At 41.7% G+C, this 17,157-nt stretch overlaps 1 protein-coding gene across 1 annotated transcript in view; it reads left to right on the top strand.

Annotated features, from left to right (window-relative positions):
• Window positions 1-16,335, top strand: part of TWF1 (twinfilin actin binding protein 1) — a 181,194-nt gene extending 164,859 nt beyond the window's left edge. The window contains exons 8-9 of the mRNA XM_069628015.1: window positions 4,890-5,011; window positions 14,106-16,335. Coding sequence (XP_069484116.1) covers window positions 4,890-5,011; window positions 14,106-14,276 — 293 coding nt within the window. The 3' untranslated portion in view covers window positions 14,277-16,335. The remainder of the gene's footprint in view (window positions 1-4,889; window positions 5,012-14,105) is intronic.
• Window positions 16,336-17,157: the final 822 nt, after the last annotated feature.

The raw sequence follows: 17,157 nt of genomic DNA, 5'->3' as shown, positions 1-17,157 counted from the left end.
ATCGTGCACAAGACCAGCCCACTATACCTACAAAATAAGTTAAAACCTTACCTCCCACCCCGCACCCTAAGATCAAGCTCTGCCCTCCTTTTAGTGATCCCATTCACGAACTCTGTCAGGCTTGGAGGATCCTCTTTCTCAGCATTGGCCTTAACTCTGTGGAACTCGCTTCCACCACACATCCGACACACCCAAGACTATATGGCATTCCGCAAATTACTAAAAACATGGCTCTTTCCATAACACCAACAACAACCATAAAGATTTGTCTGAACTCCCAACAACCAATGATTAAATACACAATGGGACTCCCAACCTTGTCTTCAATGAATGCGCCCACTGATTCGACAATAAACAATCGTATATGAAAACAGAAGAATGATCTTTGACCCTACCCATAGGATAGAATGGATGGATGTATGTATGTATGTATGTATGTATGTATGTATGGACGGACGGATGGAATGCATGGACGGATGGAATGCATGGACGGATGGAATGCATGGACGGATGGAATGCATGGACGGATGGAATGCATGGACGGATGGAATGCATGGACGGATGGAATGCATGGACAGAGTGGATAAATGGAATAGAGGGATGGATGGAATGCATGGACAGAGTGGATGAATGGAATAGAGGGATGGATGGAATGCATGGACAGAGTGGATGAATGGAATAGAGGGATGGATGGAATGAACGGACAGATGGAATGGATGGACGCATGTGGAATGAATGGGTGGAATCTATGGCATAGATGCATGAATGGAATGTGTGTATATATATATATACATATATATATATATATATATATATGGAATGGATGAAATAGATAGAATAGATAGAATAGATGAAATTAATTGGATGGATGGAATTGGATGAACAGAAGGGATGATGGAAAAGATGGATGGAATGGATGGAGGCATGTGGCACAAATAGATGAAATGCATGCATGTGGAATGAATGGAAGGTATGTATATGGAATAGATGAATGGAGTGGATAGAATATATGTAGAAGGAATGGATGGATGGAATCGATGGATGGAATTGATGGATGGAATTGATGGAACCGATGAAATTGATGTAATGAATTAAACGGATAAGAATGGATAGAATGGTTGAAATGGATGTAATAGATGGAATATATGTATATGGAATTGATAGATGGAGTGGACGGAATGAATGGAATAGATGGATGAAATTCATTGATGAAAGAAATGGATGAATGTAAATGATGAAATGGGTGGAATGGATGAAACGTATGGAACAAATGAAATGGATTGGATGGATTTGATGGATGGATGGATTGGTTGGATGATGGGATGAAATGGATAGAATGGACGAGATTGAATCGATGGAATGGATTGATGCGGAATTAATGGAATGTATGTATAAGGAATTAATGGAATGTATGTATAAGGAATGGATGGAATGTATGTATGGAATTTATGGATAGAATGGATGGACGGAATGAATAGAATGGAAGTGATAGAAGGCATGAGAGGGATAGAACGAATGAAGGGATGGATGCACTGATGGAATGGATAAATGGAATGAATGGATGAAGAAATGGAAAAAATGGGTGGATCCGTCGATGGAATGGATGGGTGATGTTGTCTATCGTGGTAATCAATCAATGTATTACCCGTCCCCTCCGTGCCCATGTGTCCCTGTGTACTCTGCTTTCTTGTCCCCCATGCTGCTGCTATATATGGGTATGCCCCCTCCTGTCACCGTAAGACCTACCACAGTCACTGTATGTCTGTGTGTTGACGTGTTCTCTGCCATCCTGTTCACGTGCCTGGTCTTGGGCCCCTAAAAGATGAACCATCATATCATATCAGATCACTACACCTATTCTTTGCTATACACCATCACACAACTAGAACACAGCTATACCCATGATAAATTTGGCCTAGCTGTTCACATACGAACACTACCTCACAAACACCTCATCACCCTAATAAAACGCAGCTATTCCATGACACTCCGGTCTAGTTGCTCACATAAGCGTCTTTCAGGCCCAACGCCGACAAACCCAGTCTGGATGTCCACCCACCAGACTGAAAACACAACCAACTGATATCTTCAACACCACACCTAACGCTAGGATGCAGCTACCATCTGACAATTACATCAGCTGCACACATAGCATGTGCACCCACGCACCCAATGACACCATCTTTCTACTGACCAGAACTGCGGTTCCCGAAGGCGTTCAACCTCCCAGCGCTTTGAGGCCATACCAATGATATTTAGAGCGCTATATAACTGCCAAGTAACATAACACTGTCAAAACAAAGGGCAGCAGGTTTTTAAAACAGTGGCAGGCTGTAGGGTGCAGCTAAAATCAACACAGTGCCAAAACAAAGGGCAGTATTAAAGCAGTGGCAGGGTTTTGGGGTTACAGCACAAGGTGTGTACCTAAATCTTCCCACCTTACCTGTTTTTGCAGCAGACAGGAGACGGTATTGGCAAGACACTCGGGGCAACAGGTGATGGAGGTGCCCTTTGCCGTGGCCTTTTGCATGGCTGCCCTCGGGCTCCCTGTTAAGAATGCTGCTTCCTAGATGGAAGCACCAATCGGGGGAGCTGGAGGGGGGGGAATGGAGCCTGGGATTAGGGAGGCACCGAGAGCATGGATGGCACAGGGCGTGAATGAAAAGATAAACTATGGCCCACAAAGTGGATGGAGACCACTCACTCAACGTGGATCCCTCGTCTGGGAGCTGGGAACCAGGACCGGTGCACATGGACCTTCAGGCACAGATGCTAATGGATGAACCATGGAACATTAATTTAAACTATGACTAGATCCTGGGACCAATAAAAACAAATCCTATAACTTGCAGACTCCTGGTCCAAATGGACTGAGTAACATGGTCCTAAGTGAGCCCTTGAACTGCGGGCTATGGCTACCATCTTACTATTACTCTTCTGTAACATACTAAAATACCTAAATCCTGGTAAGCATCTTACATTATTCCTATTTTTAAAAGGGAGACCGCAGCAATCCAGAAAATGACCGCCTGATCATGCTGCTCAATGCAGACTGTACATTTTTTGCATCATGAATTTTTTTAAAGAAATTGAATAATGGGCATCTTTGACCGGTAGACTTTTGAAATTTCAGACAGGATTTAGGAAAGGAGTCGCTACATCTCTGAATGGTTTTATTATCAACACACTGATAGACAACACTTGTGAAAAAGGTACCGCCCCACTGTATGTTGCCTCCATAGACCTTACACAGGCCTTTGACATTGTGAATCGAGTGCAATTGTGATCGAAGTTGAATAACTGGCAGCTCCCCAGTCTGTTAAACATCCTGACCCACTTGCACAACAAAACAAACCCCAGAGTCAGAATGTACCTAAAAAGAGTGTTGTCTAGGAAAATACAAAAAGCCAAGGGACTGAGACAGGGATGCGTACTAGCTCCCCATCTATTTAACCTGTACTTTTCAGACATGAATGAGTAATTAAGCCAAAAAGCGTTTGCCTCTCCCTGGGTAGCTGGATGCAAATTCTGCTGGTTCACCTACACTGATGACGTAATCGCTATGGACCACACCCAAGTAGGCCTGCAACGTCCCATAACGGCGTTTCAAACATTTACTGATGTCAATTAATTAAACAATTAAACTAAAACTAATATAATATATTTCCCCGGTCAAAAAGGGGTTGGAAACTGGGGGATGAGAAATTGGACTTTGCGAGTGAAATAAAATACCTGGGACGTTATCTAACTAATAAAGCCCATAAGTCAGCACTGCTCTGCAGACTAAATATAAAAGCAGAACAATTTGGGGTTCAGATGAAATGTATTGCTAGGAAATATTGCAGATTTTCACTAACCCTGCTGATCAAATTTTATTGTCCCAAAGTGATACGAGCCATTATGTACGGCCTCGAGATCTGCTCCCTTTTAGATGTTATTGATTTTGGGCTCCTAGAGGGGAAAATATTGGGTAAGGCACTCTCTCGGCCACATATGAACTGGGTCTTCACTGCATGTATGCTTCATATTTTTGCAGGGTTATATCCCTAAATATTAGAACACCTATTGAAAATGTACTGTTATGATCCGTTAAGACAAATGGAGAATCCTAACCCAGGTATGACGCATTAAAATGCCTTTTTAAGATTAACAAGAGATGATGTAACAGTAAATCCGGCTTCCGCCAAGAAAACTTGTATCAGTGGGACTGGTGCAACACCTGGGACACACAGGATTAATACAAATGAGATATTTGACTAGAAAATAAGAAACCTAGTGTTATCCCCACTTGGAGAAGTTGGACACTATAGATATATGTTCTGGGATTCAGATTAAATCTTACCTTGACAAGACAAACCCTATGCATCAAGAACATCACTGAAGAACATACCTGTACATTCTGCGCAAAAGCATCAGTAATTGAGTCTCTGTATCCCATTATGATTATATTCCACGCCCTGCACATGCAGAAACGGGCATAGGACTTGTGTATGAGGAAGACTGGTTGAACACATATGGATTCTGGAGAAGGCTGTATAGTGGAAGGAATACAGACATGGTGAAATATTTAAGTGTGTTAAATCTAGTCACTATATAAGGAAATCTTCAAACTTAATCTGTTTTAAATGATGAAACAGTATTTGTAAAATTTTAACAATGGTAATATTTAAGGATTTAACTTTCTATATAATGGTATATGGATGTGTATTGAATGTATACTATTTAAATATTGAAATATTAATTTTGTATAAGGTTTGTATAAACCAATATATACATTTTAAAAAGTCAAAAAACATTTTGAATTCATATTGCCAAGTAATGTAGAATGTTGCATTTGCCACCTGCAATGAAAATTTGAAAAATGATCGGGTCTTTTTTTGTTCCTTCAGTTTTTATTTACTCCATGCCTGGATATTCATGCAGTATACGTGAACGGATGCTATACTCCAGCTGCAAGAGCCCTTTATTGGAAATGCTTGAAAGGCAGCTGACGCTCGACGTTATTAAGAAGGTAAGTATTACAAGCTGATCTGCCAGACTAGTGTTTTTGTTCTGGGCTTAAAATGTCTGTAAATATGAATTATAGAAGGTGTTCTGTTTTTGTCCTGTTACTCCAACCTCTCACAATCACCAATGTATCTATTTTTCTTCATGGGAAATGTCATTCCACAAAATCACATTTTCTTGTTTTAAAGGAATAGTGCGCTCAAAAGTCTAATTGTCCGTAGCTTTCGGTCATGTGCTTTTAAGCATACTGTGATTGATCGTAAAAACATTTCCTATGCGCCTTACCTTAGTTTTCCTCACTTTAAAACATGCAAAATGAACGAGTTGGGTGTGGCCATTGTGTGCTAATCTTATCCTCATATCACCCGCCCCTGAAGCTGGCATTACTATCCATAGCGATAGTCTCCACCTATTTTCATGACATTTGTGGGCAGCGTAGCCAAACACGCCCAGTCATCACCTACATCTTGACGTCAGTTGACGCAGAACCCGGAATTTCAACACACACATCCCCCTCACAGCACAGCATGTCCCAAATCGGAATAGAAAACATTATTTTATAGGAAACATCATTACTCTTCAATTTATAATGTGCTTTTATTTCACAAGAAACGCTCCGAGAATATCCGCTGGTTTCAAGTAACTAGCAATTTCTTTTTTATGTCCTTGGGTCACAGCATCAAAACTGTATCATGAGGCACACAGTGTTCGTTTCAGGAGAAGATGCGCATTCGACGCAGAGCATTCGACGCACCTTGAATCGCTATTCTTCGGCATCCGCTTCTTGCTAGACCATAAATGATGACAGGTTGCTCCTTGTCGTTGGTACCGCCAAAGGGCATATGGGTCTAAGCGGATAGTCCCACATCATCGTAATGGAAATCCATCCGTTTAGGCTCATCTGCCACTGCTGGCTGAAGAAACCATTTGTGGGTATCTGGAAACTATGGCATTCGCAGAATGGCAGGATGTAGCTGTGTGCAAAACATAATACAAATATATTTTAGAAGACGTAAATTATTCAAATGTATCAATTTAGCATTTAATTCTGCGTCTGTCGAGGGCCGTCTGTTAGTTGAAAAATGTAACGGAACTGGCAACTTCAAATTTCAATAAGCAAACAAAGTGCCCTTACTACCCACCAAAATCTAAACGAGCAAGCTATACTGGTCAGAAAATGCAACCTTTACTCGTTTTTCTTTAAACTCATATTTAAACCTAATAGTTAAACTTACATTAAATTTGGTTGTTCCATTGTCTCGTCGTAATGTAGAGTGTCCGCTCGGAACAACGGTTTTCATAGAATGAAAGTAAATGATACAATGTCCAATTCCAAAACACTGAATGTTATCAATTTTGGTAGCATTCCACACCTTCCGTCCTTCAAGCCATCGCAAATCCTCCCTTTCGTCCAAGGCCGAATAACAATTGAATCATTTTTCAAGCGTGTATGAGCCAAAGCCACAAATCGAAAACATACAGTACAAGACGCATCGTTGTGAACTCCCCCGCAAGCAACATCACAAAAGTGACCTTAAGTCCATGGGAGTGATGCACCCGGCAGTCCAACATGGCATTCGAAATATGTGTGAAAAATAAATTGTTTTCTTGCAACCAACAATTTGGCATGACCATGAATACTTTTTTGCCCATACATCAATAGTTCTAGTGATTTATTTATTTTTGCACAACAGTTACTCTTTTAAAAAGAGAATTCAAGCCACTGAAAGTCTGTAGTAACCTAAGATTCCATTTGTGTCTGTCTAAAACAAAGGACAATAAGATATGATGAGATATTATTGCATTTATAACGCGCCAATGCACAAGTGCTTCAAGGCGCGATGAGGGAATGCATTTGGAACAGAGCGAAGACAGAGAAAACAATCTTACTAGTGTTGGGAGGTAGACGAACCTTGCCCCACCCATCCCCCTCGTTTGTCACTCTCGAAACATAACAAATGTAATAATATTGCCGAACGCGGCAGGGGGCAAAACACAGAGTTACACTTTATGGTATCCCATAACAGTCTCTTCTGGCCAAGAACTTGACAGAGGATATATTCGAGTAGACAGTTTGGATGATATGGCCACCTATGTCGTGCTCTGCAGAACCTGAAAAAAATCACACACATGAAAAGACCAAAACACTATAAGTGTTTAAAAGGTGTACACTCGCCAAGGTGTTTGTCAAAAAATTACACTGCCAAAGCAAGACGATCTGTATGTTGTTGGGTAGACTTTGGTCAGTCCATTTATCATTGCAATTGAAATGTTATTCATCAGAGGCCATCAACTATAGAACCATGTACTGCATGTGTGGATGTGATTTGGGCTTAGCAGAGGTATTTACTGACATGAATCAACTACAGACATGTATGTTATAGTTTGGGGACCAGTGATATAAATAAAGGGAAGGCAAAATATAACAATGAATCGCAAAACTTATTAAATCTGCATAATTACTTTTTAATACTTAGTATAACATTGAAATTCAAGTTTAATAGCATTCCATTGTTGATGTACAATGTACAAACATTGGAGAACATAACACAAAAGTGATAGTGAGCACATTAAGATCACCACTGCCAATCATTTATACCTGGAAGTGAAGCTTTCAACAAGTTCATCTTTAGGTGGACATGGCTCGTTTGCTATGCTTTGTGGCATTGTATATGTCAGAGGAACATAATCTGGATATATTCTATGAGTATGCATGGCTAACGCAGTCAGTTAGATCTTTCACAAAATCGAATTCCATTTCCTGGTATATTGGCTTTGCCACCCATTTTTTGCTTCTTTTTGCAAAGGTGTAACGAGGCATACCAAAGTTACCTGCAGTTCTCGATTGTTCTCTCCCTATGTTCTCGTTGTGCGCTAATACCGCTAGTAATGTCCAGGCTTGCATACAGTCTATGCCGAAATGCAATCTTTTGGGCCTGTACTTTAGGCACATATTGTGGAACACCTCCAAATCTCTGGTGTGACAGAATTCTGTGAGTCCCTTTAGGTCTCTTGAAAGAGTTTTATCGTAGACGATCTTCTCAAGAGCTTTGTGTGGAGGTGAACATGGCACCAACCACTTCCTCTTGCTTTCCTGCTCCTCCGATAAAGGTCCATGTGCACATTCGTGAAAATGTTGGTTTTCTGTCCAAGAGTGACAGTTGGAACAGTGGTGCATCAATGAGCGCCATTTTTCAAGTAAAATTTCCACAGACCCATCACAAGTATTGGAGCTCCACCAAAGATGGTTGCTCAAAGACTGAGACCACTGTAAAATATTTTCCAAACTCTTTTTATTTTTTTACCAGCAGCTGTACTTTTTTTTTATTGACTGATTTGGCAATGTGCCATACATCAAATAGATGTCGAATGTTTGGAAACTGCTCTCGCATGGCTTTGGCTATTGAAACATGTCTGTCAGTGGCTATGAGGTCTATTCCCCTCAAATGAAGATGTTCGAGGGATTTGATGAAACCATGTTTCTCCATGGCCACAGAAGATGCACGATCTCCGAACTCACAATTTAATTACTTTCCGTCCCTTGAAAGTGGTATGTACAGTACTTTGCTGAAAATCCGGGGCTGTCACACTTGAAACGTTTTCCGGGGCATGTGCTTTCAATTGACATCTGTTCAATTTTCCAGGATTGACTAATAGCGGGAAATATGAATTCCCTTTGATATTTATAGTAATGGGTTTTAGCAAGGAACTGAAGTCCAACAAATTGACATAAACTGGACGAAATCTTCGAGAAAGTCGAGCCACTGAAAAGTAAGGTTGCAGAGCATAGTAGATTTCCGGCTGGCACTTTGTCCAGGATCGGTTGAGCGGACCATAAAAATGCATCATGTTGGTGGACACAACTGGCTTGGATTGTGAGGTTAGTGCCTTGTAATGCACGAGACGCATTCACCAATGGCTCCGCGCATATTTGTTCACTCAATGTATGTACACATTTCAGCATCCGTATAGTCTCTAACAGGCAGCTGTCGAATACCATGTCTTTTGCCTCCTTTATTAGCCAATCGTCCGAAAGAACGTGGTTTGTGACTCAACTGTGGTGGACAAATCTGCTAAACTAGGCAAACTGTAGTCGAGATCTTTGGCAAGTTCATCAGTCATTTGCGTTGAAGTTTCAGCTCCTGTTATATCAGCTTGTGTTATTTGCACACAGATAGGAGACGCCAACATCGAATGTTTATTGGGTGGACCTTTTTTGGTGGGTGTAGATTGTGTCAAGTAGTCTGCGAGGACTTCAAATGCATCTTCATTATATTCAGTTTAATCTTGTGGAGCACACAACTTGATTGAATTAAAAAAATACTGTATGAAAATGTATTTGAAATTCTATTTTATTTGCAATTGTAGCCAATGCTGGTTTATGGTCTCCTCTGATCCATTTGCCTCCACTTCTAATCCCACAGCACGTGTCGATTGTTTGAATGGAATATTCATTAAACAAAACAAAATAAAACTATCAATCGTAATGGAAATTAAAATATTCCATCACACACAGTGCATGCACATGTACCCTTGCAAACAGTGTAGTCATATAGTCAAAAAATCCATTTCAAATTTCACCTGATCGCCATCTAAAATGGTATACTTTGCTGAGATCAACGTGCAAAACATACTGATTGTAATGTTGGCTAAAATCATTTAGCTATGTATTAAGCATTAGGGAGGATGTTTAACGTTAGGACTGAAGTCATAAAGGTTTGAAAAACTGCAGGTTTAGATGCATGTGACTGTCCAATGGTATCCTATGTAGGATTTGCTTTCTTTCATTCACGGGAACTGGAAATACGCATACCTCATACTCTGGACTAGCTGCAAAGGACGATGTAATTGTAGTTGAAGTTCCAGCATCCCTCTGTAGCACAGTACTTGGTTTACGGATGAAAACAGTGAAATGGAACATAGGCAATGGTATCCAGAAAATGGTACATCTAAAAAGAAACCAATAAATGCCACGCACTGTAAACAACATACCGGATAGATTAACATTTTCATATTATTTTAAATTACAAGCATAATACATGAGCGTCAGTGAAAATTGAAGCAAAAATACCTGATAGACACTTGAATTTGTTGTTGACTCTGGAAAAGGAATGGATGCAGAATCTTGCTCCTTCAATTTCAGTGCATTGTCGTAAAGCGGCACCAAGTAAAATTAGATTTGCATTAGATATGGGGGAAGATCGAACAGTCGAGATTATAGACCTCAGCATGACTATAGGGCTCACCATTGGCATACTGGACGTGTCGGTGGTTTCGTTACTTGCGATGATCTGTGCTTCCATCAGTATTCTCTCCTAAAGAAGTGGACATGTCAAGCAACCAATTAGGAAAACATTGTGCTTCTTTTGAACGGCACTATGGCATTGTTTTCTATGGTCATAATTACTTCATTTGAAGATCCATTAGAAAAGGCTGTCCTTTTCATAGTAAAATATGGTATAGAGAAATTGTAAAACAATTTGGTAAATATGCAAGCTTCAAGACACATCTACACCGGAAGCACCAATCCTTATACACAGTTCAACTTGTTTTATTATAGTGAGGGTTTTACTTCTCTTAGCTTTTCCCTTGGCATCCCTTTGTCGGGTTGACATAGCCATCTTTAACACAGTTCATGAGTTTCCACCACAGTTGACAGAACGTTCTCTTCAGAAAGCCGGGTATCCTTTCTCTTTAGCTTTCTCTTGGCACTGGCCCAGACACTTTCAGTTGTACAAGGGATTTGACGTGACCATTGTGGGACCACTCTGACACCTCACGCCACCCTCTCCCAGGGCCTTCTGGTACTTCTAGTTTCAAAACAGGTCCTGGGCAGTGTCTTTTGAATGAGCGGCCAAGTGGCGCCGCACCCCTCTTCATCTGGTCCTTAACTGGGCTTTCTTTAAAGTCCATAAACACACAAGTTCTGTGTTCACAAGTCCTTGCATTCACAATACATTGCCGATTGCAACCTTTGGTTCAACGCAGCCCGGCTTACTATCAGCTCCCTTCTCCCTTCTCACTGGCTGTGTTGAATTCCTTGGTGTTTCTTGTCTCTGGAGTCAAGGGCGATACCACGGTAGAAAATGTGCCTCCTTGCCTGGGTTATCAGTGCAGGAGGTTCTCGTGCACCATTGACATCTGCTACTCCACACGCCAGCTGTATATCCTGGTTTTATGTTTCCTTTTACGGAGGCTTTGCGGGTCTGAGTTGAAAAGGGCAAGGACACTTCCCTCCTTGTCATCCATTTGAGTCTCGCCATCTTTTGTCTCTGTTTGAACTGCCATCTGGGAATAGCTGCCTCCTCATGCGTTTGGTCTTGCTCTTAGTGTGCTCTCGTGCTCTGCCTTTTATCCCTGGGGGGAAGGGAAAGGGCCTTCAGGTGTGTGTAGTTGTTGTCAATTGCCTGACTCTGCCTGACCTTTGTAATGGGACATGTCAGATAAACGTCTCTGGTGTTCGTCCGTTGTCTTTTACGGTGTAAGAAGATATTTGTGTTGGAAAAGGGGGTGGGGTAGAGTTTTCAAATGTCCCAAGGGGTAGGATGGGGAAAAGGTCTTAAAAGGAAGGGGGTACTGCGTCTCAACCTTCGGTGCCCCACTTTCGCACCCCGAAGACCCCTCGTCCAGGTGATCCTCCCCCACTGGTCCACCCCCATGAACTGGATCCAATAGCGATGGCTGTGTCCTGGCCACCTGGATGACAGCTCCCCGGTGACTAGTAAGCGAGACAGTGTCAGGTTTCTCACAGCCTAGACCTACTGCGATTCTGGATTCCGGTTGCTATACTGAATCGTGTCAAGGTTGCATTGCTTACAAGAAAGAAGCACTGAAATGGCAGATTAAAAGATTTGTTTGCTTTGGCAATACAGTTTGGAAGGAGGGTTGTTTTGTCCTCAACAGTGACTGACACTAACCATCATGTATTTGTCTTGGCACACAATATTGGTGAAGGGTTAACTTGCACTAGCGTTGTTCCATATCGTCACTACAGTTGTTGCAAATACCCTGTGTTCCTGCACTAGGTTATTGATTGGAAGGTTTTCCCCTGTGAGTGGGTTTAGGGAAGACAAAATGTACAGGGTGTGAGGGTAAGGGCACTCACACCTGAGGCTCATCGGAGGAGCCTTTCAGGTTGCACAAATGATGCAAGCCCTCTGCAGAGTTCTCCGGTGAGGGCCCTCCTCTTTTAATACATTTTTAATTGCCACAATTGAACACAGCAAAATGTCGTAATAGCATTTTGTTGGATAGAAATTGTACGAATGGTTGAATGTGGGTGGATGGGAGCAGATTTTCTCAAATTATAAATTAGAATAAGATTTGAAATCTGGCTCTGGCACCTCCTGGAGGACAGGAGTGTCCCGTGCCAATTCCCTTACTTAACTATGTCGGCTTTCAGCAAAGGAACTTGGGCCTTCGTGTCCCCTTCGAACACTGAATAATTCATAACCCCTATTTACAGTGCCTGTTAGTGTAATGGTATAACACAGAACCATTACAGCATTTTAACAGGCAGATGTATGTATTTCTTTAAATCTAGCACAGAACCATCTCTAAAGAACGTATCGTAGAAGCAGCATCTCAAACATGAAGTGCTGAAGAATATGGTATATAGTGGGGCAACCTAACATCCGTTAACCAAAACTGGGATGTGATGATGAGATGGTAGACCTGTAACTCGTGCCAAATCACTACAGGACCTTGGGCAGTAGAAGTTTTTTTTTAATTATTTATATTGTATAGCTCATTTTGTATAATTTCGGACACGAGCAGGAAGTGTTCTGCCCAGAAAGATTATACTACTTTTGGTCAAGTGCTCAACCGAAGATTGGAACCCAGGCCTCTTTGCTCCACACTTGCAATTATTTTTTCCCAAAAAACATTGACTGCTCCTTTGTTATTTTGAAACCATTAACGACTGAGCAACTCCGGTTGGTTACAAAGTAGCAAAACTCGAGTTGACTTGCAGGAATCGTATTCAGGGCAGGGAAGATTCCTGGAAAAGGCGAGTAATGCTTGATTTGGGGATGAGCCAATGAAGAGGAACACGTTCTCTGTGAAACGTTTTCCTAAAGAAGCCAACTGGAGGAGTCTTTTATTCTAGATAGTGTAGCCTTTTTTGTTTAACTAGCCTGTTGCTTTTCTCCAAGGTGAACAGGTAATTGCTTCAGTGTTAAACAAAAATGTGTGATGGCCACTATATTTTTTTTTTAATTAAAGTTTGGTTTGGGTGGTTAGAATTCGACTGTATTGTACATTATCTGCATCATGGTTTTGATAATATATGCGTTCATGCCGATTCTACAGTGTACGTTTTTCTATGTTTCTGGCTGTGCCTGAAGGTTACTTGTCCATTGGTCTTTTTATGTTTGTGGCTGAAGGTTACTTGTCCATTGATTGCTACTTTATGCTGCAGGATTTCTGTTGGGATCCTTCATTAGTGATTGTGCCCTTGTGCCCTTTGCTTTTGTTTGCTTGACAAGCTATTTCTACTATTTGGTAATCCAGCAAGATGATCCAATGAGTTATCATGACGCCGACACCCATCCCTCTCACCATTGGGCGTTTTTCATCTGGCTCGTAAAGGGACTAAGGCATGCGGAACGGCGTGTAGGGGAAATCATCGCTGGATGCACCTTTTTTTTTCGAGCACACATGCAGGAAAAGATTCCATTCCTACCACTCGGATCTGCAACATGCTTATCTCCAGATGTTTTGGACTGACTGCCTCACAAGATCCCTGACCATTGTCTATGCTGGCTAGGGCTGATGTGAGTTGTAGTACAAAACACCTAGCTAGCCAAATGTTGCAGATCCCCCGATCAACAATAACCTTCTCTTTCTACGTTAGAAATCATGAAAGTGCTAATTTTGCACCAATTAAATGTGAAGGTCTCCAAATTCACACTGTTGAAATGGGCCTGCGTGAGACATTTGCGAAAAACACTGAACAACGAATACAAATAATTTCAGTATTTCCATTAAATCTTCCTTGACCCTTACACATTGCCTATTTTCATAATTCTGTGTACCTGCAGTGACGCAACTCCGGGTCGTCCTGATATGTGCAATAATACCTTTTTTCATATTTACAGATTGAAATCGATAACGGGGAGGAGTTAACCGCCGACTTTTTGTATGAAGAAGTTCACCCAAAGCAGCATGCGCACAAACAAAATTTTGCAAAACCAAAAGGCCCCACGGGAAAGCGTGGAATCCGCAGATTGATACGGTGCCAAGACGAAAACGAGGTGGAAGATGATTAAGGCGAACCCTATCACCTCTGCCCTCTGCTCCGATCACTCCAGACTTTGTTACTCCAGAACTGAATCATTCCAAATATTTTCTATTTTTTGTACCCGTGGATGGGAGTCCATTCATTTTTGTCTTTGCAGTTGACTTGTCCTGTTATATCATTGGAGAGTTTCTGCATAACCAATAACCTGTTTACACGTTCCTTTACACTCCTTTGAAGAAGCAGCAGTGAGTTTAGAACTGAATATCAGCTCTCAGAAAACGTTTGGCCTTACAGAAATAGCCCATCTGGGACCCCAGGTTAGAGTTGCTTGTTTGTGCTTGGTTTTGTATATCGGCAATACCCTTTGCAAATTGTTGAGGCAACTAAGGAGTTGGACCATATTTTTACTTTCTGGTTTTCTTGTGGTGTTGGTTTTTCCTTGTGTCAACTCTTCTCTTTGGGTGGCATTGCATTGCTAAAAGAGTTATTTGCAATAACCGCAACAGTTGCATGGAAAATATTGCATCCCTTCTGGTGGTGAAGCAGCACACGGTGTCAGCAAGTATCTGCAGTCTGAAGCGCTCCTAAGGGTTTGGCCCAGGATACCTTACCACTGCATGTGTTGGCTAGGGTCAAACACCTGGAGAGCCAGCGTTTGCAGACCCCAGATCATGTAGATCTGATTGCATACTCTGCTGGATAAAACTTTCATATTCACTGGTTGCAAATACATGGTGTTCAGTACTTGGCCAACCCTAGCTCGTGGCTTTGCTCTAATGCTGTGGGAATCTTCTGCTTCCATGCAGCATCCTAGTGTGTTTAGCCCAGGAAATACAACATAGCGTCTTCTTTTATAGCCTCAGTGCCGTCCCTAGGATTTCAACCCTAGGACAAAGGCATGGGGTTACTCGTGTGTTTTTAATTTGTACACTTCGGCATCCAATCAGCTTGCTGGAAAGGTGCCAGTAGGATGCCTTTTCCATGCCCTTACTGGACCTCCGTGCCCGCGTTCTGATGTCTTTCAGGCCTTCCTACAGAAGTCTATCCTCTACGAATCTTGCCAGCAATTCTCCTTCCCTACTGCGGTTCCTGCTTTAATCTGACATCCCAAGGCTCCAACGGTCGCCTTCTAAGACCACGCAAAACCACTTTGTTAATTTAAGATGTAAGCTGGTAGGGTTTTAATGATGGCTTGGAGGCAAACGGCTAACATTTGGGTGATCATGTTTCTCGATTATACTTCTTGGGGTGTTTTTAAATCGTTCAGATGAAATGTGTGAACTGATGTGTTGGGGGGGGGGGTGCATGCTGCTTCTAGTACACTATGCAGTGGGCCACAATGCTGCTCTTTGTTGCTGCTGGCCAATACTGTGCCTGCGTGTTTCATACACTTCCAGCAGTATGTGGACTCATTCACACTGATATGTGAGGGATAAACTTGATAATGCCTTTCTGGGGAGGATGGGGGGAGGGGGGTGAACCCCTGAAAAAGCTCAAACTGGCAAGGGTGTGCGAAAATATGTTTTTTTTAATTCGAAACAGGAGCTTCATTTTCTGAGTACTTAACCTGACACATACTCACTGCTTTAAAGTAATTTCAAGCTCTGAGCACCAATACACTTTGGGATAATGACTGAATTTAAGGGGTTCATGCTATTGTGTCAGGCTTTCCGATATGCGATTGGTCTTCTTTAAAAAAAAAAAGCATCTTAAACTCATTGTATACAGTGTCTCCGAGTTTAAAACAGAACACTTTTAAGGTCTCCTTGCTCATTTTATTTTCTAGATTTGTCAAATTATTTGAAAATGAATTTAGAAGGCAATGTTCCTGCATCCGATGTAGGCATCGTTTATTCCTAGTCTGTTAAATGCCTGTGTTGCTGTAGTGACATACCAAAGGTTTTGTATGTTTTTGTGTGCTCTGAAATTCAAGATTGCATTTACAATGTAAAATCATGTTTTAAAGCTGATTGTTTTTAGATCGGCTACTGTGATTTGTTCTGAAAACACTAATGATTAGTACTTGAAAAAGGTTCTGCGAGATTTTTACTAACCTGTTCAATAAATAACATTATTGTTCAGATGTATCCAAGTCTCCTTGCTTTTTTTTTTTAAACCACAACACACTATCACATTTAAACCGGAGTGTGGCATAGTCGTGTTGGTATGAATTTCTTGTTGTTTTATCTTGTGGATATGGTAGATTGACGACGTTGAGGGGCTGCGGTAAGTGACCGGACAGGCCGCTGTGGCAACATGGTATGCCATCTCTGAGAGAGACTGGAAGTCCCAAGCTGAGCCATCTCCCACCTCGTTCACCCTTAGGCTGTGGACTAGTTGAGATAAATTTCATGTATTGCGGTCAGAAAATGGCCTCATTCCAGGCTCTTGAGGCAAACCTTACCCTAAAAATACAAGCATTTGGCTGAGCCACAGATTCTGGCTTCTGTGTAGGCATGGGAATGGTATTTGCCAGGCACTGCCATAATGCTAACACCTGGCCAAAGGATGGCAACAAACGAAAAACACTGAGCTCAGTACCTGGCAAACACCTATTTAATATACACAAGCCAAAAGTGTTCGCTTTGTCAAATCTGGTTTTAACAGGACTTTGGTGCAAGGAACAAATATAAAGTGGCTGGAGCACACTTGGTTGAGACATTTTTGTTACATCAATAGCACTTTTACAGCTGCAATGTTCACTAACTCTCAGCAGACTGCTTAGAAATTAGTTTTGTTATTTGTATAGCTCATTTCTCCATAATTATGATCCCAAAGCGATTGTTGGTTGAACGCCCTTGGAGGGACCGGAGTCCAAATTTGGGAGAATTGGGAGGTGATATTATGCATGTGTGCGTTTCAGCCATTAAAGTTATGTGAGGGTGGCCAAGACCTTGTTTGTCACCCAT

This window comes from Ambystoma mexicanum, chromosome 12 (genome assembly GCF_040938575.1).
Source record: "Ambystoma mexicanum isolate Mex_15411 chromosome 12, UKY_AmexF1_1, whole genome shotgun sequence".
Classification (NCBI taxonomy): Eukaryota; Metazoa; Chordata; class Amphibia; order Caudata; family Ambystomatidae; genus Ambystoma; species Ambystoma mexicanum.
The sequence above is the reverse complement of the archived record's forward strand: the minus strand, read 5'-3'. Positions and strand labels throughout refer to the sequence as shown.